At 43.0% G+C, this 25,364-nt stretch overlaps 1 protein-coding gene across 5 annotated transcripts in view; it reads left to right on the top strand.

Moving 5' to 3' along the window:
• Window positions 1–12,904, top strand: part of LOC136326084 (membrane cofactor protein-like) — a 61,106-nt gene extending 48,202 nt beyond the window's left edge. For 3 of the 5 annotated variants that reach the window (XM_066261472.1, XM_066261468.1, XM_066261473.1), the window contains one exon: window positions 11,207–12,904. In XM_066261472.1, coding sequence (XP_066117569.1) covers window positions 11,207–11,270 — 64 coding nt within the window. In that variant the 3' untranslated portion in view covers window positions 11,271–12,904. Of the gene's footprint in view, window positions 1–400; window positions 440–8,367; window positions 8,460–11,206 lie in introns of all 5 variants that reach the window. The other 2 variants (XM_066261469.1, XM_066261471.1) reach the window with 2 other exon arrangements.
• Window positions 12,905–25,364: the final 12,460 nt, after the last annotated feature.

Genomic DNA, 25,364 nt, shown 5'->3' with positions numbered 1-25,364 from the left:
TTTACTATCATTGTAACAAGAAATCTGTGTGGAGCTGCCTAAGCTATTATGAGTCTAAGAAAAATTTCTGGGATTTGAGGTGTAAGTTCTACAACAAATCATGGACCATGATGGGGCCTTTCCTACCTTAGGTATACCCTACGTTCTAAATTGGGCTGGTAGCCAGGCTTAAATTTAAAATTGATCACTGGAAATTTTGGCAGATATATTCACTGGAAATTTTTGATGAAAATTTTTATTTTTCTTTATTATTTAAGTAGTTACAAAGTTATATAATAGATGTCTTCAGTCAAATACCCAATTTGATTTTTTTTTCATTTAGAGTTATTTGTACAAGTTAAACTGGGGAATTAAAAACAACACTATTTGATTTCCCTCTTATGTTCTCTTAATTTACTAGGTTGAAGTAAAACTGATGGGGTTAAACTTGCTGAGAGGGGTAAGATTCACAAGGCACCTCATTTATCTGTCTTATTTTATATATAAAATTTTTTAAAGGTGGGCAACTTAGAAAAGAATATACAAATTCGTCTAAGGTCATAGGATTTTTAAACATCAAACTTAAATTCTAGTGAAATAATTTATAATTTAAAGAAAGAGATAAATCCTAGAACATAGACCAAGATCACATGCTTTGAAAATTCTAATTTTCAGTTTTTTGTTCTTCCTGATTACTTTGCAAATAGTATGGAAATCAAACCAGTAATATTAAGACTTTTGATATTCATAGTTTTATGATATATTTTTCTCTGACATTAATCATTAGGGTTGGGCTATGTAGTAAAATTACATTCTACTTGTACTCATAAAGAGTTCATACTTCTATATTATTGTTCTTTTTAATATAATCACAATGCCTTCATTTGAATCTTAAATCATATTTATAGAACACATGCTATACATATGCGATTTTTTTTTCAGTAGATTTTTATTTAATTACATACACATATCAGTCTGTATAGGAAATACCATCAGTGGAGTAGTTTTACAATTCCCAATGGTTTGAATAGAAACAACATCTAAAGAAAGCAAAATAATATAGCTTTGTGTCCCTTTTTATAAAACATTAGTGCATCAAAATACTTAAATTTGAATCAAACACTCTAGCTACCAGTTAAGCAGTCTTCTAAAGCTAGAGAAAGATCTGAGCACTGTACCTGCTGAGTAAAGGTTTCGTACCGTTACTGATCTGATATTCCATTTCTAATGAGCTCCAACTGATGATGTGCTGGGCCTGGACTGTGTTTGAGTAACCAGGGTGAGAAATATTACTGATGTCCCAATATATTTGAAATTTAAAGAAATACAATAAAGTTTAGAGGTAAACATTTTTTTCTGTTTAAAATAATTGGATTTTTAAAGACTTCATCTATGCATATGCTCTAAAAAGTATGGCAGGTAATGCTTAGCTTCACCTTGCTTTCCTTTTTTAAAAGTAAATATATTTTATTCTTTGCACTGTTTCATGTTCATAGTCTTTGCGCTCTGCCCCCTTCCTGCAAGGTGGCTGCTTTTGCCTTAGAGGCTCTTTTTTAAAACTATAAAATAAGTATAATTTCTTCTGTATTTGTAGGGGTAACTCTGGGAGTGGGACACCGTGCAGAGATAATCCCAAATTACCATTAAAACTTGGCACAAAATGGATTTGATGTAAACTTGAATTTATGGTGATTTCGGAACACAGTTGCCCTTCTATAGAATTCATACCATAGTACAAAAGAGTAAGGAGGTCCAGGAGGTCTTTGATGTAGGTAGACACTACCCTCCTATCCCCCCACAACCACATCAAAATATGTACCTCTAGTTACTCCTGATAGGCATCTGAGGGCTGATTGAACAGCTTCTGAAGAACAAACAAGGAGGGCCCAAATAGAGAAATCTTGGAAACCCCAGGAACACTCTGAGATTTGTGGGAACTCTTTCAGATAGGAGGTGCCTATAAACTCCACTGTATATGTTCCCCTCCACCTAAGACAAGTGGGAGCTCTATCTGGGTGCTTTGGCCTACCTGCAAGATCGCTGCAGTGCGTTCCCAACTACACTCCCTGTAGCTCATTTTGGGTCCAAATGAAATGAGCAAGCAGGATGAACAAGGCATCCCTTACCAGAGCTCCTGTAGCCTGACAATCGAGAAAACTGGAAAAACACAAATATGTGGAGACTAAACCACATGCTTCTAAACAACCAGTGAAGTAAAGGGGAAATCAAACAGGAAATGAACAGTTCTGTTTAGACAAATGAAATTGAAAACACAACTATTTAAAATTTATGGAATGCAGCAAAGCAGTTCTGAGAGGAAAGTTCATAGGTATACCATCCTATATCATGAAACAAGAAAAATCCTAAGTTAACAATCTAACTTTTACACCAGAGGAACTAGAAAGAACAAACAAAACTTAAAGTAAGCAAAGGAGGAAAATAATTAAGATCAGATCAGAAATAAATGAAATAGATAAGAATGTAAGAGATGGTTCTTTGAAAAGGTAAACAAAATTGACAACCTAGCTAAATTTGTCAAGAAAAAAGAACCCAATGAAATAAATTCATAAATGAAAAAGAAGTTACAGTGGACACCATAGAAATACACAGAATCATTAAGGAATAATGTGAAAAATTATATGCTAAAAAATTCCACAGTCTGGAAGAAATGAATACATTTCTAAAAGCACACATACAAGACACTTCTAAGACAAAACCAGGAAGAAATGGAAAATCTAAACAGATGGGTTACTAGCAGTGAAATTGAAGCAGGAAAAAAGGAAACACCTAAAATAAAGTGCATGATTAGACGGCTTCACAGGCAAATTCTACCAAACATTTAAAGAAGTAATAACTATTCTTATACTATTTCAAACCATTGAAAAGGAAGGAACTCTTCCAGACTCATTCTATGAAGCCAACATTACCCTGATACCAAAGACATTATAAAAAAGAAAATTAGGCCCTGGCTGGTTGGCTCAGTGGTAGAGCGTCGGCCTGGCGTGCGGGGGACCCGGGTTCAATTCCCGGCCAGGGCACATAGGAGAAGCACCCATTTGCTTCTCCACCCCCACCTCCTCCTTCCTCTCTGTCTCTCTCTTCCCCTCCTGCAGCCAAGGCTCCATTGGAGCAAAGATGGCCCGGGCACTGGGGATGGCTCCTTGGCCTCTGCCCCAGGCGCTAGAGTGGCTCTGTTCGCGGCAGAGCGACACCCTGGAGGGGCAGAGCATCGCCCCCTGGTGGGCAGAGCTTCGCCCCTGGTGGGCGTGCCGGGTGGATCCTGGTCAGGCTCATGCGGGAGTCTGTCTGACTGTCTCTCCCTGTTTCCAGCTTCAGAAAAATACAATAAATAAATAAATAAATAAATAAAATTATAGGCCCTGGCCGGTTGGCTCAGTGGTAGAGCATTGGCCTGGCGTGCAGGAGTCCCGTGTTCGATTCCCGGCCAGGGCACACAGGAGAAGCGCCCATCTGCTTCTCCACCCCTCCCCTTCTCCTTCCTCTCTGTCCGTCTCTTCCCCTCCTGCAGCCAAGGCTTCATTGGAGCAGAGTTGGCCCAGGCGCTGAGGATGGCTCTGTGGCCTCTGCCTCAGGTGCTAGAATGGCTCTGGTTGCAACAGAGCGATGCCCCAGATGAGCAGAGCATCGCCCCCTGGTGGGAGTGCCGGGTGGACCCTGGTCGGGCGCATGTAGGAGTCTTAACTGCCTCCCCATTTCCAACTTCAGAGAAATACAAAAAAAAAAAAGATTATAGGCCAATATCCTTGATGAACGTAGATGCCAAAATTCTCAACAAAATATTAACAAACCAGATTTAAGAAAATAACATGACCATGTGGAATTTTTCCCAGGATATAAGAATGGTTCAACATTTGTAACTCAATCAGCATGATGCATTAACAAAATGAAGGATAAAAATCCTATGGTTGTTTGAATAGATGCAGAAAAAGCTACTTGGCCAGGTAGCTCAGTTGGTTAAAACGTGGTCCTGAGGGTGCTGGTTCGATCTTCAGTTAGGGTATATACAAGAATCAACCAATGACGGAATGAATGAGTGGAGCAACAAATTGATATCTGTCTATCTCTACCACTTTCTCTCTCTCTAAAAATCAATTAAAAAAATTTTTAAGCATTTGAAAAAATTTAGCATCTTTTTATGATTAAAAAATGTCAACAAAGTGGTTATAGATAGAACATACCTCAATGTAATAAAACCTATATATGACAAACCCACAGCTGATAAATATACTCAATGATGAAAAGCTGAAAGATTTCCCTTTAAGATCAAGAACAAGACAAGGATGCCTACAATCACCACTTCTATACAACATAGTATTAGAAGTCCTAACCATAACAATCAGATAAGACAAAGAAATAAAATGCATCCAGATAAGACAGGAAGAAGTAAAATTCTCAATCTTTGCAGAAGACATGATACTATATATAAAAAACCCCTAAAGAATTCACCAAAAAGTTAATAGAATTAACAAAAAATATTTAGCAAAGTAAGATACAAAATTACTATACAAAACCCCATCACATTCCTACCCAGCAATAGTGAGTAAACAATCAGAAAGAGAAATTAAGAAAATCCCATTTACAGTTACATCAGACAGCATAAAATACCTCGGAATAATTGAACCAAAGAGGTAAGAAAACAAAACAAAATACTGTACTCTGAAAGAAATTGAAGAGGATACAAATAAATGGAAAGATATGTGCTTATTGATTGCAAAGGATTAATATTGTTAAAATATCCTTATATACAGATTCAATTCCTATTAAAATACCAATGACATTCATCTCAGGCTAGTACAACTAATCATAAAATTTATATGAAACGAAAAAAGACCTTGAAAGCCAGTGACACCTTGAGAAAGAAGAAAATGGAAGGTATCACACTCCCTGATTTTAAGCTATTACTACAGAACAACAATAATTAAAACAGTATGGCACTGGCATAAAAACATATAACAATGGAATAAAATAGAGAGTCCAGAAGTTCTCACTTATATGGTTGGTTAATCTGTTACAAAGGAGGCAAGGATATACAATGGGGTAAATACAGTTTCTTTAATAAGTGGTATTAGAAAAACCTGAGAGATACATGCAAAAAGAGTGAAATTGGATCACTTTCTTACACCATAAACAAAAATAAGCTCAAAATAGATTAAAGGCCTAAATGTAAGATCTGAGCCCATAAACCTCCCAGAAGAAAACACAGGTCGTAAACTCTTCTACATCAGCCTTAGCAATATCTGTTTGGATATGCCTCGGGAAAGGAAAACAAAAGCAAAAAGAAACAAATGAAACTACATCAATCTAAAAAGTTTTTACACAGAAAACCATCAAGAAAGCAGGCAACTTACTGAATGGGAGGAAGTATTTATTATTGACATCCCATAAGGACATAAAGATGGCCAACAGACATATGAAAAGATGTTCAACATCACTAATCATTGGGAAAATGCAAATTAGAGCCACAATAAGATGTCACCTCATAACTGTTAGAATGACTATCAAAATAAGTACTAGTGAGGATGGGTGATGGCACTGTCTGTGCGATTGTAAGCTGGCACAACCACTACAGAAAACAGTATGGAGATTCCTCAAAAAAATTAAAAACAGAACCATATAATCCAGCAATTCCACTGCTGGTATTTATCCAAAGAAAACAAAATTACTAATTTGAAAAGATTTATGCAACCTCATGTTCATTATAGTATTATTTATAAGAGCCAAGATACAGAAGCAACTTACGCATTCATTGATAGAGAATGAATAAAGAAGATGACGGTAAATATATGTATACAATGAAATAATACTCAGCAATTAGAAAAAATCAAATGAAATCTTGCCTTTTACAACAATATGGACGTGCCTAGAGGGTATTATGCTAAGTGGAATATGTCACAGTCAAAATACCATGTGATTTCATTTATATGTGGAATCTAAAATACAAAACGAATAAAGAAAACAAAAGTCCATAGATACGGGGAACAGCTGAGGGTTGCCAAGGGGGAGGGGCTTGTGGTGATAGGTAAATTGAAATGAAGACATGAAACATAAAAATGAAAAGAATGAGACATAGTATATCAAAAGAAACAAAAATGCTGCCCATATACATGTAAGATTTGATTATACCTTAGACTTCTCTGGAGAAATGACTGCTAGACTGTGCAGGGCAACCTGCGGTAGGGGTTATATGAAGATAAGAGAATAAATTAGACGCCCTTACATTATTTCCTAAAAAGCGTATGTTAGGGAGTCTGTATAGGAGAATGTCATAAAAAATTATTACATATAAGGGAACCATTGTCAAAATAAAATTGTCCCTTATCCATTGGCTAATTAAAGAGGACAAAGTAGCCCTGGCCGGTTGGCTCAGCGGTAGAGCGTCGGCCTAGCGTGCGGAGGACCCGGGTTTGATTCCCGGCCAGGGCACACAGGAGAAGCGCCCATTTGCTTTTCCAGCCCTCCACCGCGCTTTTCTCTCTGTCTCTCTCTTCCCCTCCCGCAGCCAAGGCTCCATTGGAGCAAAGATGGCCTGGGCGCTGGGGATGGCTCTGTGGCCTCTGCCTCAGGCGCTAGAATGGCTCTGGTCGCAACATGGCGACGCCCAGGATGGGCAGAGCATCGCCCCCTGGTGGGCAGAGCTTCGCCCCTGGTGGACGTGCCGGGTGGATCCCGGTCGGGTGCATGTGGGAGTCTGACTCTCTCTCCCTGTTTCCAGCTTCAGAAAAATGAAAAATAAATAAATAAATAAAAATAAAGAGGACAAAGTACAAAATAGGATGTCATTTTTAAGATCATTAAACATCATTTAAATTATGAAAATGGCTATAAAATAATTCTAGTATAGTTTTGTTTCTTAGCTCTCAGCTAAGAGTACTAATGGACCAGGATCCCAGATTGGTCGCAATGGGCCCATCTACACACTCCTTCCTTTTCCAACTCCCAGTGGCCGTGAGCTGGTTCTCCCACTCTCTCCCCTCCGGAATCTGCAGGCCTTGCTTGCCCTGTCCTTTGCTGCTCCTGCAGTCCTGTTTTGCGTGTCTTGACTGTGTGCTTCCAAATACCAGATGCATTTTGTTTACATTAATGTCTCATTTGTTTGTAGTAAATACTTTTTTCACAGATGCATGATTTTTTCCTTTACAGGGGGTCCTCGGGTTACAACACAGTTCCATTCCTACAACAGTGAAGTAACCCGATTTTTGGTGTAAGTCAAAACACACCCTAGCCTAACACAAATGGAACACTTACGCTTTTAACAGTCCAAAATGGCGTAAGTAAGCATACTAGGGAATGCTAACTCCCTCACTCAAACGCTGAGTTATTATGAATTCTTCCGCCGCACGCAATAAAATTAGTTCAGCCACATTATGACTCTGACAGCATAAGCCGGAACACTCACGTCTTAATTTTTTTATGATTTTATGGGAGTGAGCTTCGTAAACTCTAAACATAGTATGTCGAGACTGTTGTAACCTGTGGACCCCCTCCCTGTGTTGTGGTTATATCATCCATAGATAAGTAAGTTTGCTAAATTAATTAGAGGTCTTTGTATAACTTAATGTATTTTATTACCTGTGACTAGTTTTTTTTTATTAAGGATATTTAAACCTATTTTTAATATTATCTTAAATATTAAATAATGACTGATACAGGTGTAATGGCCAGGTCAGGTATTGGGCAGTATAATGACATGACCCAAAAACCTGCAGAATCAAATGAACTTGGACATTTTTCTACTTGGTTATCAAATTCTTGAGTATTCAACAAACTCTTCTAATATATATATATATATTTGTAACACAGAGAGAGGGACAGATAGGGACAGACAAGGGAGAGATGAGAAGCATCAATTCTTCGTTATGGCACCTTAGTTGTTCATTGATTGCTTTCTCATATACCTTGACCAGGGGGCTACAGCAGATTGAGTGACCCCTTGCTCATGCCAGTGACCTTGAGCTCTGACTTGTCATAAAGCAGATTTCTAAGGCAGTATTCCATGCATGTGTATCCCCACAAAATCTAAGGTGCTAGCGACTGGGGCCATTTCTCCTCCCCCAACCTGTTACTCTGTGAGAGTTTACAGTATACATAGCAGGCTCAATGTTTCAGAGATAAACAGCCTGCACAGAAGTTTAGAATCTGTTCATCTATCTGCTGGATGGCCTGTAAGACTTCAAACTTCAGGTAGCTTCTTGTACAACATTTTCTCTTTCCAGCTCCTAAATCAGAACCAGGAAAGTCATAACATGTGAACCAGTCAGCGTCCTGCCATACTCCCCTACCAGTGATTTTCCCCCCAGTCATTATGCCAGTCTTCCTTTTGGTTTGTTGTCACTATTTTATTCAGCCCTCTTCCCTTCCTCTGTTCAGCACCTACCTAACTGGTGAGAGCCACAGAGAAGTAAAGTTTATTTGTCTTTGAGAAGAAGAGATGAGAAAAGGTTTGCCTTTATCATTAAAAGGTATCTGCTTCCTGTGTTTCTTTTCAGTTGTCCTGTCTTTGGAAAAATGTTCAGTGATTACGTAGGTGTCAGTAATCTGATCTAAGATATGATGAGTAAACATTAAAGAGAACACTTAATTCCTGCTTCCTGTGCTAAATAATTTTTTATGCCATTCCAGTTTTAATGTAAAATAATACAGACTGACAGGCTTCAGCTTTGAGGGGAACTCCAGTAGTGTTCCCTTCTCCTTTTGTCAGACTGCTTGCTCTGCCCTCGAGCAGCTGTGAATCCAGAGGTGGGAGAGTGTTTCAGCCCAATGGGAAATAATCACAGAATCTGTCGGGGGGGGGGGGGGGTTACTTTTACAGAAATCAAAACACATTTTACTTAATTTTGCAAATGTGTTCAATTTTAACTTAGAAACATTGACTACTTGAAGGCATTTGTCTGTTTCCCTTGACCAGAATATTTTTAGTATATGAAAGAGAATCTAATGAAAAATCAGATTTTGAAAAATCTTGAGGTGCTTTACCTTAAACCCCTTGACCCCTCTACCTTCTATATGAATGAAATGAACAGAGTGTCACTCTATGTTGGAATGGGTATCAGCACAGGGGAGAAGAGAGGGAGGTATGTATCCCAACACCTGTAATGTGATTGTACCCCAAGGTACAAGCAGGAGTTTGGGAGCAGATTCTACAAGGCCCAGTAGGAAGGGCAGTTTGGTAAAAGTAAAGTGGTGTCTTTGATCCCAGGAGCAAAGAGGAAGACAAAACACCCCAACTAGAAGGGCAGTCTGGGCCTCCCAGCCCTTTCTCTCTTCTTGGTCTCTTAGGAGTCTCTTGAGGCTAAAGCCAAGCAGGAAAGATGTTTTGGGACTGTCAGGAGCTTCAAGGTGTCTGTAAACAGTTGAAGTTAATTTAATGAATGCTAAAGTTAATATAAAAAAACTGTAGTTAGTAATTGAGTTTCAGATTTTTATCACCTTCAAAAAAACTCAAAAACATTGGTACACAAAGACACATGTACCCCCATGTTCATAGCATTATTCACAGTGGCCAACACATGGAAACAACCAAAGTGTCCCTCGATAGAGGATTGGCTAAAGAATCCATTGTACATATATACAATGGAATACTACTCATCTCTAAGAAATGAAGACATATGCCATTTAAGAGAACATGGGTGGACCTTGAGAACATTATACTAAGTGAAATAAGTAAATCAGAAAAAGCTAAGCACTATATGATTTCATACATAGGTGGGATATAAAAATGATATTTCTGGACATAGATAGAAGTGAAGTAGTTACCAGGGGGAGGGGATGGGGTCTGGGGGGAGGGCCTTAAAGAGGGACAAAGATGCAGTAATAGAAAATGATTTGACTTTGGCTGAGAGGCACACAAAACAATCAGCAGTTCAAATACTAGAGAGATATTCAGCTGAAACCTATGTACTCTTAAGGATCAAAGTCACCCATTAAATTTAATTTTCTAAATGAAATTTAAAAAACAGTTGAAGTTAATTTAATGCCAAAGTTATGTATAAAACAATTAGTAATTGGGTTTCAGATTTTTATCACCTTTAAATAGCTTCATGTTATATCAAGTAAATGTTTTTTAGAAATTTATGTTAATCCTTTCGATCTTTCTCACATGTTGGGATTATGTTTCAAATTCTGTGTAAAGAAAAGGATTCCATTTTTACAGTAAAAAACAATGAATTGAGTTCAAAAAGTAGAAAAGTCAGTGTTGGAGAATTCAATGACAGGCCTAATTATTACGTCAGGCCCACAACAGTCCTCAGGCAGTTGCTCTAGTACAAGTGCAGTCCTTGCCAGGGTGGTTCACAGTGCTGCCCCCACAAAGAGAGCTATATATTCAAGTATCCAAATGAAACACATAGCTCTGACCCTGGGTAGGCCTGCGGAAGTGTTGGCTGAGCCAATTTTCGGTTTAGTCTGCCTGTTCCGGCCAGTTTACTGAGGCGGGACAACCACTGCCTTTCCTAGTTAAAAATCAGAGGCTGTATGTGGCTCCTGAGGACTTCAGCTGTGGCTAGTCCGATGCAAGATGTGCTATAAGTGTGAAATACACTCCAGATTTCAGATTTCAAACCAAAAATGTAAAATCATGGCAAATGTTCATATTTTCACTGTATTGGGTCAAGTAAAATATACCAAAAATTATTTTTCCCATTTCTTCTAATGTGACTTATAGAAAATTTTAAATTACCCATATGACTCATATTTTGGACAGTGCTGGACTAGAATAATAGATTTTTGGAAACTATCTATTGTTTCAGAAATGTGATATAAACTTCAGTTATTTAGGAGAATTTCTTACCAGAACCCCTGATCTCCTTGACAATATGGGTAAAGGCTTTATCGAACATGAACACTGTTAGTATCATCACCTTTTTAAGTTTCATGTCAGAGGTAGATTTAAAACTGAGATGTTAGGAGAATACATGTTTCTCTTTAGTCTTTCCCATTTGCCCTAAATATAAATGGTGACATATTGACCAAGTACTTTATCTGCAGCTATTCTGTTTCTTGTTTGCAGGGAATAAATAATGTGGGGACAAGGGTTTCTAGAGTGAGGAGAGTTGAACATTTGAAATTATTTGGAAAGGATTGTTTATTTCCTAGATCAGGAACTCAGTACAATTTATTTTCATTGTCCACTTTCTAAGTAGACTTCTGAAGTTCATTTCTGGACTTAATTATGTTTGTCTCTGATGCTACTCTCTATCTTGCCTTGTAGGAAAGCAGATGTTAAAGCTGAATACAGTGCTTGCCAGAGTAAATCAGCCACTCCAGCAGACTAGACATGCTAAATGTTTTTCCAGAAACTGCTGTAACACACTTTATCTTTTGATTATGTTCAAATGCTGCATTAAATTCATATGGTTACTATGCAAAACAGTATGGAGATTCCTGAACAAATTGAAAATAGAACCACCCTATCAATGATCCAGCAGTTCCACTTATAGGTGTGTATCCAGATGATATAAAATCACTATTTGGAAGACATCTCTGCCTCTCCCTGTTTTTTTGCGGCATTATTTACAATAACCAAGACCTGGAAACAGCCTAAGTGTTCATCGACAGATCAATGGATAAAGAAAGTGTGTACATGTACAGAGAAATACTATTCAGTCCTAAAGAAATCCCAACATTTGTAACAACATGGATGGACTGTGAGGGCATTTTGTTAAGTAAAATGAGCCATACAGAAAGAGACTGTGTGATCTCACTTCTCTGTAAAGTATAAAAAACAGAATATAAATCAGATTGTGGTGCCAAGGGTGGGTGGTGGGATGAGCAGAACGGGCGGAAGTGGTTGGTCTAAAGATGCAAACTTCTTCCAGTTATTGGGATGCAATGTACAGCATGGTGAGCACAGCTAGTAATACTGCATTGCATATTGGCAAGCTCCTAAAAGAACAGATCTTAAAAATCCTGATCACAGCCTGACCTGTGGTGGTGCAGTGGATAAAAGCATTGACCTGAAACACTGAGGTCGCTGGTTCAAAACCCCAGGCTTGCCTGGTCAAGGCACATGTGGGAGTTGATGTTTCCTGCTCCTCCCTCTGCTCTCTCTCTTTCTGTGTCTCCTCTCTCTAAAAAAAATGAATAAATAAAATGTAAAAAAAAAAAATCCTGATCACAAGGAAAAAAATTTTTTTTGAATTATATGAATTGATAAAAATTATTATGCTCATCATTTCATAATATACATATCAAATCATTATGCTGTACACCTTAAACTTACACAATGTTACATATCAATTATATCTTAATAAAACTAGAATGGGAGAGAAGATCTCCAAAGGTGTTCTCTGGTTTCTTTCACTGTCACGAGTGCACTGTTAAGACATAATACTAACATTTTAATGTCACTTGAAAGTAGTTATGATCTATTGGTACTTTGAAACGTATGAACTCGGTATGAGCATCTTGTCTGTTTTCTCTTAAAGAACACTTGGATTTATAGGGCAAGTTAATAGAGTAGCCCTGGTTGAATTAAGGTAAATAAGTGATGTTTTTATAAAATTTCAAAATTAGAGAAATACAGTTCAAAATGAGATTTGTAAAGAGTGTGATTTTGAAATCATTTTTTCAAATGGTAATGCCAGTTCTTAAGATTTGTTCTTTAAACTCCATTATGTTTATATATAGGTTATTGTCAAGAGTCTGTACAGATATGTATATACCATTTCAGCCATAAAAAACAAGATCACTGAAAACTAGAGATTTAACTTAGTAAGTTTGACTTCCTTAACTAAGAATATTACTGGAAGCCTGACCTGTGGTGGCGCAGTGGATAAAGCGTCAACCTGGAATGCTGAGGTCACCGGTTTGGAACCCTGCACTTGTCTGGTCAAGGCACATATTGGAGTTGATGCTTCCTGCTCCTTTCTCTCTCTCTCTCTCTCTCTCTCTCTCTCTCTCTCTCTCTCTCTCCTCTAAAATGAATAAGTAAAAAAAAAATTACTGGAAAGGACTCCTACAGTAAATGGGTTAAAATGCTATCATTTACAACATTTTGGTGATTTAGAGGAGCTATAAAGTTAATGCATGGCATTTGTTCTTCATCTTCCTTAATACCAAACTAGTCTCAGAACAATAAAAATTTAGTATCAGTTGCAAACCTCTGTAAAAAAGAGGGCTCTAGCACTCATAACAAGAATGCCAGTTTGGTTCAAAGTGAACACTGTGGCCTTGCAGATTTCTTAGGGAGAATCCCACTCTTTGAGAAACAGAATCCACTCTACCTGCTGGTGTTGGTGGTTTTCTCTCCCTCCTTGAATAAAAAGCTATCTCACTTAAACATGTCACCTAACAGTAGGGAGCTTTGTAGGGAGTAGCCTCAGATAACCTCAAGTTGTATCAGAATTAATCTGTGTGTGCATCTCCCCTCACCTGCTAAAGACAGAGTAACTTTTTTTTTTTTTTTCTGAAGCTGGAAACGGGGAGAGACAGTCAGACAGACTCCCGCATGCGCCGGACTGGGATCCAGCCGGCACGCCCACCAGGGGGCGATGCTCTGCCCCTCCGGGGCGTCGCTCTGCGGCGACCAGAGCCACTCTAGCGCCTGGGGCAGAGGCCAAGGAGCCATCTCCAGCGCCCGGGCCATCCTTGCTCCAATGGAGCCTTGGCTGCGGGAGGGGAAGAGAGAGACAGAGAGGAAGGAGGAGGTGGGGGTGGAGAAGCAAATGGGCGCTTCTCCTATGTGCCCTGGCCGGGAATCAAAAAGACAGAGTAACTATTAAGCCACAAATTTCAGAAGAGGAAACCTCACTTTGTGTGTTGGTTGGTGCTAGAAAGGGGAGAGAATACAACTAGCTCAGGTAGCACTCTACACTCAGGTGGAATAGATTCCCCCTCTTCCGAGGCCTCACACCAGGTGAGGTTTCCTTCAAACGAGCCAGTGGGCAAAGAGAGGGACTGCTACTCTCATTCATCCTTACAAGTTTTGTTTTACACTTTTATATTTTAGTAGCACAAATTGAGCCAAAGACACGTTGCCCTGAGATGGACATGACTGGGTGTCAGAGTGGACCAGAGTAAATATTGTTTTACTCTATAAAGTGTTCCTTCCTGTTTTAATCAATCAGATGAGGGCATAAGAAAGAAGAGTTTGAGCAGAAATAAACTGAAATTCTGAATTAAATGCAGAAGTTTACTGCACCCATTTTCACATATTTTCAAGAATGTAGTACTTGCATAGAAGCTAGGATGTCTGTTCTATTTATTTGTTTTAAGACTAAGGTATTTTTCAACCAAAGATTGTTATGCTTACCAAAATAATTTCACTTCTATAGTAGTGTTTGCTTTAAATGTACTTTCTTTTTGGCCCTGGTTGGTGTGCGGACATCCCGGAGTCAATCCCCAGTCAGGGCACACATGAGAACCGACCGCCTGCTTCTCTCCCGCTCGCTCTCCCCCTTCTCTCCCTCTTCCTCTTCTGCAGCCAGTGGCTCGATTGGTTTAACCCCAGGTCATCAGCCCCAGGTGCTGAGGATAGCTCGGTTGATTTAGCCATAGGCTCCAGGAGGGGATTACAGGGTGGATTCTGGTCTGGGCACATGCAGGAGTCTCACTATACTCCTCCTCTTAAATTTTTTTTTACTTTTTTCAATTTAATATATATGAGATACTGATATATATATATATGTATAACTATCAAATAATTTCTGTTACTGAAAATTATGGAAAAACCAGTTTCTTGGGAGAAAAGTTTGTTTAAATGATAGAGAAATAAGCTTATTTGAATTAAAAGTCTCTTAAAATCGGAAGAATGTATTTGCAGTGAAATGGGAAGCCCTGTGTATGGAGGTCTTTATTGTTCAATTTTTGAAAATTGTATCTTCAAATCAGAAAAAAAATAAAGTGTGGAATTGGGGAAGTTTCATTTGTGTTAATGTATTTATTTCCAGTGTGTTTTCTTTCACATCAGAAATCGGTCCGTCCCCTCTGACGGCTTCACCCCCACAGTCGGCACTCCTACCCCACATCTCCGAGCCTGAAGTGCATCCGGGCTTCTCCACTCTCAGCCCATCATGGGCCTCTCCTGCTCTCAGGTGTCCAGTGACACCACATACCCCACAGCATGAAGTCCAAGTTCCTCAGCACGATGCTGAAAGACTTTCTACCATTAAATCCCAAATTTCTTCCCAAGCCAACTCTCTGCTGCATTTCTTCAGATAACCTACTCGGTCCAGCCGGACCAGCTGCCCTGTGCGTATCCTAGCTCCCTGGTGCCTGAATTGCCTATGGTCCTGTCAGGCCCTGGGCATCTTCTCAGACCAGCGCAGTGCTCACTCCCTGAGGCTTCTGATTCCTGCCCGGTATCACGTTCCCTAGCTTGAGTTAACCACATCTAAGTCTCTGTGCACACCTGTCTGCTGACTTCCGCCTCCGTTTAATCTAAATCCAGCAGTGAAATTATAAAATTTTATTTGTGTAACTAATATTAGGGTTACATTTTATGCAAAAAATTCTTGCTCTTGGCATTAAATCAGATTGCTAAGCCTCAGCCTGTCAACCATGGCCGCACTCGTCACCTGAGAGCTCTCACCCAGAGCTCTTTTACAGCCCCCACCTGCTTCTAATATAGTGTGTCCGTAAAGTCATGGTGCACTTTTGACCGGTCACAGGAAAGCAACAAAAGACGACAGAAATGTGAAATCTGCACCAAATAAAAGGAAAACCTTCCCAGTTTCTGCTGTATGATGTGACAGCATGTGCAGATGATGACGTAACCGTGTATACAGTGGAGCAGCCCACGGCCATGCCAGTTGAGATGTGGACGGTACAGAGGAAAGTTCAGTGTGTTCTGTGGCTCGCTAAATTCGAATCCGTGACCAATGTGCAACGTGAATATCGGCGCGTTTATAATGAAGCGCCACCACATAGGAATAACATTACTCGTTGGGATAAGCATTTGAAGGAAACCGGCAGTTTGGTGTAGAAACCCCGTTCTGGTAGGCCATCAGTCAGTGACGAGTCTGTAGAGGCTATACGGGATAGCTACCTAAGGAGCCCTAAAAAATCTGTGCGTGAGCCCACATCGAACTGCACTGAATAGGTATGAAACTGGGAGAATTTTCCTTTTATTTGGTGCAGATTTCACATTTCTATTGTCTTTTGTTGCTTTCCTGTGACCGGTCAAAAGTGCACCATGACTTTACAGATACACTGTATGTCGCTAAGGTTGAGAACCTCTTCACTGGAGACTCTCAACTCCCACAGTCCATTTTTACATAGAAACTTATAAAGGAAGAAGGAAAAGGCTTATATTAAGAAATTTAAGGTTTTATTAAATCAATCTATTAAATCAAAATGCCCAAGACTTGAATTAAGGGTTTATGGCCTGGCTAACCAAACAAAATTATCTGGTTTAAAAACACAGAAGCAATCTTTCTAATTCCAATAGATGAAAATTAGCTTGACTATATACAAGTAAAGCATTTTAACAAATCTCATTTGGCTTTAACTTCGGTTTAGTTTTTTATACTTGCATATTGGTATACTATATGCAAGGAGAACATTGAAGGTGACTAACAATACGTTTTCTGCAAGAATGCTGAAGAGTCCTGGAACAGGAGGAATTTGAATTTTAATTTGCATTGTTAAAGCAGATTCTAGGTTTAAGGGGAGTGGGCATCTCTGGCCTGACAGCTAATCTTGAAACCCAGAATAAACTTTTTTTACATATTTTAAGATTGCATATTTGTACTCAAGAGCGGGACTTTAACATAGTATACTGACTTCCAGAAAGCATGCAAAATTGAGTGACTACTCTTTTTCTAAGCAACAAGGCTTTCATCATTTCCAGGCTCATCCATGGAAGGTTACACTGAGATGTGCTGTCTTTGTAAATTGTGACACTGCTGCCCTCCTGTGGACTGTTAGGGCATTTGACAAGCCCTTCCTTAGCCCTTCAAATTGTCTTTATACCAGAGGTTTCAGTCATTACCAGAAGCCCTTTATCACTTCACTTTGGATCTGGTTATCAGCTGGCTCTTTTCTGGTTTCCTTCTGTGAAAGTAACATTTTTTAAATGTCTAAACTCTGTCCGGTATTGCTTAATATGGGGAAGTATAACACAGGGTCTGAGCTCAGTCAACTATTTTTCCTTCCCTCGCATTTACATACCAGCAGAAAGGGAACCAATGCCCTACACAGAGATCACATAGAGAAAGTTACCCACCCTGCTTCCTGACTTGCTGGCCTAAGAACCCCTGCACAGGTAGTAACATCGATGTTTGCAGGAGCCACATATAATTTATGCAGCTATTAAAAATACTCAATTATTGTATGTTACATGGGGGAACATGTACTGAGTATCAGAAACAAGCAACAGCTCTGCTATCCTGGGACACAGGTTAGGGTTTGTGGTGTAATCTGATGTTTAGATGAACACTTATTTATGGTGTTCCAGGAAAATGGTCATTGGTCACCCACCACCACCTGAAAATGCTCCTAGGAAGATACTCCTTCAATTTGTATTTGACAATGGATTCAATTATGAGAGAATTCTTGGATAAGATCCCTTAGAGCTCTGCTTCTCAAACTTGAATGTGCAGGTGAATCACATGGGGATCTTGTTAAAATGCATTTTCTGATCGGCTTAGTCTCAAGGGGAACCAGGGTTTGCAGTTAGTTCTATGAGTTCCACATTCGGTTGCAGTTAGTTCTGTGAGTTCCACATTTGTGGTACCCTGTAAAATGGCTTCACAGATATCAGTACTAATACCTGGGGCCTGTGGTGTTACCTATATGGCACAAGGTCTTCACAGATGAGATTGGTTGGGGCGGTTACCCTGGATTTTCTGGGTGGGGTGGGCCTTACATACAAGCACAAGTCTCCTTATATGAGGAAGACAGGGAGATTTGACAACACAAGGCAATGTGACCACTCAAGCAAAATGCTGCTGGCTTGGAGGACGGGGGATGGAGGCTCAAGCTAAGACGGCAGCTCTAGAAGCTGGAAAAGGCAAGGAAACCAATTCTTTCCTGTTCCCTCTGGTGGGAGCGTGGCCCTGCCAATGCCATGATTTCAGCGCAGAAACTGACTTCAAGCCTGACTTCCATAACGAAAAGAATAAATGTGTGTTGTTTTAGGACACTGTAAATGTTTTGTGTCCCTCCGAAATCCCTGTGGTGATGGTAGTAAGAGGTGAGGCCACTGGGAAGTTATTAGGTTATGAAGGCTGAGGCTTTAAGAGTAGGATTAATGTTCCTATAAAAGAAACCCTAGAAAAATCCCTCATCCCCTCCGCTGTGAAGTGAACGGTTAGAAGTCACTGTCCATGAACTGAAAACTGGCTCTGACCAGACAGCAAAAGTGCCAGCGCCTTGATTTTGAAATTCCTGGCCTTCAGAATTGTGAGAAATGCATTTCTGGTTTGAGGTTGCCCAGTCTGTAGTCTGTAGTATTTTTTATAGAGGCCCAAATTGACCAAGACTCCCAGTTTGCTGTGGTTACAACAGTCGCGGGAAATGATACACCAATGCCATTTGTTCTCAGCACACTCTTGCGTAGCAAAGCCTTTTAGAAGCAGGACCACAGAGGAGTGACTGTCAACTCTCAGGATCACTAATGTAAAGGCTCCTTAGGTGAAACTATTCAGGTGGGATGGAGCAGTCACATGCAGGGGTCCCCAAACTTTTTACACAGGGGGCCAGTTCACTGTCCCTCAGACCATTGGAGGGCTCCCACATACAGTGCTCCTCTCACTGACCACCAATGAGAGAGTTGCCCCTTCTGGAAGTGCGGCGGGAGCTGGATAAATGGCCTTAGGGGGCCAAATTGCGGCCCGTGGGCCGTAGTTTGGGGACGCCTGCAAGTGAACCCAAAACGTAACTTTCCTTGCTTTCAATGAAAACTCTTAAGCTCCCCAAATACAGACACGCTTGTCTGCCTGGGGCCCCCTGAAACTATATACCAGCTTCTCCATGAGGCCTGGGCCAACACTTCACATGAAGAATTACCAGGTTCCAGATTTAGCGTATCTGTTTCACCTAAATTGTTCAGGGATTCGATCTCTCTCATGCTTCTTAAGAACACATCAGCATTTATTTCCAGACTACTTGCACAAGGCTTGAGTGTGCTTTCTGTCCAACACTCAGTTCCACTAACCATGTGGCACAGCTCAGCTGAGTGGGGCCGGCCCCCGACAAAGCATTTTCTACCTAGGTGGGAAGCAGGGCCTCGGAAACCAAGTTCGATGTGTCCAAGAGCAGCATTCTGCTCACTGCTTCACGCTTCCAGCACTTAGTCAGCTGGGGACTGGCATCAGAGTAGCCTGGCAGCAGGATCCATGTCTTATTTTTATGTTTTTGTCCCCTCCAGTAACTAGGCTGGAGCTTAGGATCCAGTAGATGGAGCAAAAACTGTTCAATTTATTACAACTGACCCAAAGCTTCTAAACCCAGAGGAACTATCTTAGCCTACCTCAGCAGAGGAGCAAATGAAATGTCTGGATCTTAACTATTCCCAGCATAACACCCTGGACATGAGAACATGGGCTCTTCACTCAACGGACTAAAATAGCACTGGAGCTGCAGTGTCTCGCCAGCAGTGCCCAGCCCGCGGCCCCCTGGGGATGAGTTAGCTGCCACCGCTGACGGGGAAGCACTGGCACGGAGTAAAAGTACTGAAGGTCCTTCACGGTTGGCCAGGCGTGTTCTGTGCCAAAGGCTCAAACGAGGGGCCACAGCCCTGCAACCCGACGATCCCACAGGTTTCACACCACGTCAGATCTGGGTAACTGCTGAATTCCTTTACAGAACGTGTTCCCGTCTTCGAGGGCTGATCGGAACCAGAACGGAGAACCGAGAGAACTCCTGCACAGCTAGCTTATAAGGCAACTGAAATCAAGCTGCTCCCCTGTAAGGGCCATGTGACCACATGTTCAGTTAAGCAAACGACACTACCTGTCAGGAGGTCAAGGCTGTGGCCCACTGGGGTCCAGGTCAGTTTCCCCATCAGTAGGAGCCCCTCTAGGCCCAGGGGACCAACACTTGTCATCTTTTCTCTCATTTTATTTTTTGGCTCCTTAGAATTCCCTTTCTGTCTTAATGGACTTCCTTTATAACCGTCTGTCTGCTGTAACCCACTCAAATGCTTTACTTATTTATTCATTTATTTTTCAAAATTTTATTTATTGATTTTAGTGAGAGAGGAAAGGAAAGAACGCGAGACAGGAACATCGAGCTGTTCCTGTACGTGCCCTGACTGGGGATCGGTCGATCCGGCAACCTCTGTGCTCGGGACGATGGTGTAACCATCGACCTATCCGGCCACGGCTCAAATGCTTCATAATGTATAAGATTTGCATTGAAAATGAGCTTTTCCGGTCCCTGCTTCTGATTATCACAGAACTATGAATGGAAAATAATAAAAAACAAAGACATGATAAATTGAATACAGTAAATGTTTATTAAATTCAGATGCATGAATTGTTTCTTAACAGAAAGATAAGTCAACAAGCAACTAATTTATCGAATTATAAATTACCACTTTTCAGTAAATGCAACTGAAGACCTCAGATAAATTATAGTGACCTGTTTTTAAAAATCCATGAAATCACCTCCTACCTCTGCAATAAAGTACCGTAAATGCAGTTAAAGAAGTTAGTAGGAGCAAGGGTGGCCTCCCGTCCCCACTCCCTGCCCGTCCGTCCTCCAGGGAACCACAGGCTGTTGCTGAGCAGACTTGGCACGAGGCTTCGAGGCTGCTGCTTTTCCCCCTACATCATAACCGATTTCAAATGGTGCTAGACAAAAACAGACTCTGAACACCAGGAGAAATCGGTCAGCCTGTGTAAGAGATGGGTCCGGCGGTGCTCCTGGTGGCAAGTCTGATATCAGCTGCGCTGCAAGGGCAGCTGAACGCTCCAGGACCTAGGAGCAGGCGGACAGTGCTGATGGCGGACAAAACGGTCCTCCGGGCACACAGCCCTCTGCCCTGCCCTGCTACACAAGCAAGTGCCCAATCCAGCAGTGCCCATCACCGCACTCAAAGGCCCCGCCGACAGGTGACTGCGGCTACCTGTCAACACAATGAGTATCGCAACCTCTGCCCCTGCTCAAACCCCCCCCCCCAAGTATCGTCAAACACAACCCCTCCCCCCCACACTGCTACCCCCAGTCGCAACCTACTCAAGGGTGAGCTTGGCTTTCCAAGTAGCTTCCGTCGTGCCGGCTCGGGCAGCAGGAGGAGCCAGTCCCCAAAGCAGCAGCTCCCCTGCCGTCGGCCCTTGGCTGTGCTGCAATTCTTACTCCTAAAACACTGATTTCAAATGGTGCTAGATACAAAGATGGAAAAATCTAAGCCACCATGTGAAACCAGCTTCCAGAAGAAGAGGATGTCACTGAAGGAAAAAGGGAGATGCGATGGGAGGCCCGGCCTCGGCCCAGCCCGAGGAGCATGTCTTCTTGCAGGTCCACTTGTGACGTCCCAGAGTGTCCCGAGCCACTGGAAAGGCCGAGGGCAGTGCTCCACAGGGATGTTCCAGGAGCACGCCAGTCACGGCTGACGCCCCACGTCCACGCGGCAGTACAACATCCTTACACTCTACATTAATTTGTTAAGTTCCACAACTAGCCCCTACGTGATACACACTGTGAGATAAAACAGCCAAAGCTATTATTAAAATGCATTTCTACATTACTATTGCCCCGCATTTGTGAAATACTACAAAGTCTGCAAAATGTTTTCTGATATCTTACTCCATCAGGAAACAAGCCCCGTCTGCCTGTGAGGCTCTGGCCACTACAAAAAGGTGACTTTCACCTGGGCCAGGGCAACTCTTGCAGGTCCCTATTCAGAAAGCAGATGGGCTCCCCCTTCCCAAACATAAATAAGTCTCATAACATGGGCAATCTTACTGAACATCTGGTCTGACACAAAAATCCAGTGCCCTAAAACTGTATTGAGTAGATAACCCTTTCACATAAGAACTGACTTTTGTTTCATGTTGATTTTCAAAATTTGCCTGAAAATAAGACTTTCAGACTGTGTTTAAGTTAGATTTCCCATCTTCTAACTACATCATCAGCTTTGGTTGTTTGAAGCTAAGGAGACATGTCTCCACTTCCTTGGGGACCGTAACCACCAGACGGAGGAAACAGTAGAATCTGTACCTTTCAGGTGCCTGCCAATCCTTCAGGCCTGGTGGTATGTAGGCTCACAAGTTTTTTTACGGCTCCTGGAAATAACGGTGTCCTGCTCGGGCGAGGAGAAGCAGGTAACATCTGAACACTGAGTTGTATCTTTAATCCTCACAATAGTCACTTGAAGCAGACATCACTCCCATATTTGGAGAAGAAATGGCTCTTTAACGTGGCTCAGTAATGGCCCACAGTCACATGACTAATGAATGGGGTAGATCGCAGATCTAACCCTGAAGTCTGCTTCTGGCCCTGCTGCCTGCTCCATCGCAGGACTAGCACCTCATTCCACTGTTGAACTTAATTATGAGCAGGATGGGGTGACCGGGTCGGGGTGGGGATCTGAGGCATGATTTCTACCTGGCAGTGGGATGTCCCCGACCACACAACATGCTGAGCTTGGGTGGAGACAGGAGCATGGCTGCTTGTGCAGGGGCCGGGTAGGTGGCAGCCTGCCTCCGTCTCCTGCACCTCTGGAGCCCCTGCAGTGGCCCAGGGCACGGCTGCTGGAGTGGGGACCGCAGGAGACGAACCTCCCCATATTGCTGTCAGGACTCCTGAGTGATTCTGATGCTGCACTAGTGCACGTGGCCCGTGGGGCCGGGCAAGGCCTCAGCTGCAGACAGGGAGCTGGGGCCGGCTCTGCCCGCAGGGGCTCTGAGTGAGGACACTTGCTGTCACCAGCGGGGCCCACCAACCAGGTAACTGCCACGGTTCCAGGGTCAAGAATGAGTGTTCAATGACAGTCATTACCATGGGGTCTAAATCTCACAAAGTGAAGAGATCTACATTTGGTAATTCTCAGCTTTTCTGCTCTTTACTTCAGCCAAATTCTTCTTCCTTAGCAACTTCCAACTGCTAATATCCATAAAACCCTCCCCTAAGATGCCGTCACACAGACATCCTTCAGCGATCCAGACGGCACCCTTCCTCCCACCAGAAGGCCTCTGCACATGCTGTCCCCTCTTTCTGGAACATTCTCCATCTATTCTCCCACTGTTACCACCTGTCTACCCACCCCACCCCTCCCTACCCCTCCCCCTACCCCTCCCCCACGTAACCCAGGTGGCCTGATGTCCTCCTTCAGCTCTCCTGAGGAAAGCCCCCCACCCAGCTCCCAGCCCAGATGGCGGCTAAGTCAGCATCCTACAGCCTCTAGTTCTGTTCCTTCCGAACACACTATGACAGCTGGTCATCAGGGTGATTCATGTCTCTCCTGCTACCCAGCGAACGTCAACCAGGAGCTCAGAGGAGGGGCCGCAAACAACCCAGGGACAAGTGTCACTGCGGAACTACGGAACACCGACCCGAGTATGGGCTCCCAACTTCTGAGTTCTAAAACCTTCTTAGTTCTCTGGAAGAAGAGATAAAAAAAAAAAAAATCATTAAAAATGCATCACTGTAAACATTCTAAAAGAAGAAGAGGGGAGAGAAAGTAATCTTAGTGCCCAAATCCTCTGCCCCTCCAATCCTACCAGATGAAAGGGTCTGTTCAGGCCCCAGCCTTCCCAGCAAAGCTGGGCTTCTCCCTCGAAGTCCGCTGAGCAACGACCCCCTTACCTGAAACAAGCCGCTCTTTTTGTTCCCTAGTCGGGTCCAGCCGGTCTGATGAGGGCCGGGAGGGGCTTGCTCCGGGGCACCTGGTCTGTAAGAAGGGAGCGCCTGCTGAGGGCTCTGCTGTCACCTTCGAGCGACAGGGTCCTTCCACACTGGCGCAATGGCCCCAAACACACTGCCCGTAGAGAAGGCCGGGTGGGCTGCGTGCGGTGGAAAACCGACCACCCACACCCTGGGAGGTGCCACCATCCCGAAAGGTGGCTTCAGGGAGCCCCACTGCAGCCCCAGGGCATTTCTGGGCCCACAGTCTGTCTGCAGGTTTGTCTACGCCCCACGCCCAAGACACTCCTCGGCCTGGGCAGGGACCTGCGTGTGGAGGAAAGGTCACCACGCAGAGAATCAGAATGTGGTGGCTTGACTTCCTGTTCGGCCCGGACTGTGAGAACCGCCCTGGAATGGGCCTCAGAACGTTCATCTGAGAAGAGGGCTGGCACAGACAGGTCACCGTGCGCTCACATGCTCCGAGGGCCCGGCAGGAAACTTAAGACAGAGAGGCGGCGACAGCCTGCAGCAGAAGCGGCGTGACCTGGAGAGGCCAGGTTTTGTCTCAAGGCATGCAAAACCAGACACGTTAAAACAAAAACCCAACAACTGTTCAGGCCAAACAAAAACATCTGAGGGTTAAATGTAATTCGTGGCTGTCGGTAACAGAACAGTCTGGAGGCTGCAAGGAGATCCTCTGTGTCATTCTGTCTTTTCAAGTCCTAAAAACTGTATACCCAGCATGGTGCCCAAAAAATAACACAGGAGGAAAATGGGAAGGAACAGCATCCTTGTTTATGACATTCATAACCAAACCCACGGAACAAACGATATTCACCCCCAGGAACCTGAGGCTGCTGACTGGCTTGTTCTGCCCAACCACGACGTGTTCCAATCCAGAACGCTGAGATGGTTCCTGCGAGACAGCAGTTTCTCCCTCCCCACAGGGCTGGGTGCTGAGTCACAGCTACTTACGTGACTGACGCAAGTTCCAGCCAGAGCGGGGGAGGGGTGCCGGAAGCAGAGCCCTGATCACCCTGATCGTCCTTCTTCCTGCCCCTGGGAATGCTGGTTTCAGGGTTCCTGGCAGTGAGGAAGAGTCATCCTGGTGAGAGAGGTGCCCGGGGAAGGCCCTCCTGGAAAAGGAGAACGTTCTGCCCTCAGTCCCAGACCATTGTACGTATGACTGAGAGGCCCAGCCCAACTTCCTGTCACTCCCCGCTCCAGCCCAGGCCCAGTGTCCTGGACATTTTGTCTTGAGCTGTCAGGGTGAAGCCTCTGCCAATTAGCTGTGGTGAATGGATCAGAGGAAAGGGTAATGAAATGGAGGGCATGCGTACGGGGGCCTGGGGTGGAGGCCAGCATGGGAAGGGCCCTGTCTCTTGGGCAGCTTGTTCCCCAGGAACCACCGTACTTCCCAGGTCCCAGACCCCAAAGTGGGAGGAACACGCTCCACTGAGGCATCAGGGCAGGGAGTCCGCCTCCTCAGCGGGCCCGGGCCCAGCACCAGCAATTCTGGGCTCCCCGGAGGCCAGGTTGTGGAGACCTATGTTCCCAGGCAGCGGCTTTCCACAAAGGCAGGCCCTCTGTCCCTTCCTTGTCACCACCAGCGAGAAGCTGGCTCTGGAAATCTCCCA

The sequence above is a fragment of the Saccopteryx bilineata genome, chromosome 2 (genome assembly GCF_036850765.1).
Source record: "Saccopteryx bilineata isolate mSacBil1 chromosome 2, mSacBil1_pri_phased_curated, whole genome shotgun sequence".
NCBI classification, from domain to species: domain Eukaryota; kingdom Metazoa; phylum Chordata; class Mammalia; order Chiroptera; family Emballonuridae; genus Saccopteryx; species Saccopteryx bilineata.
The sequence above is the reverse complement of the archived record's forward strand: the minus strand, read 5'-3'. Positions and strand labels throughout refer to the sequence as shown.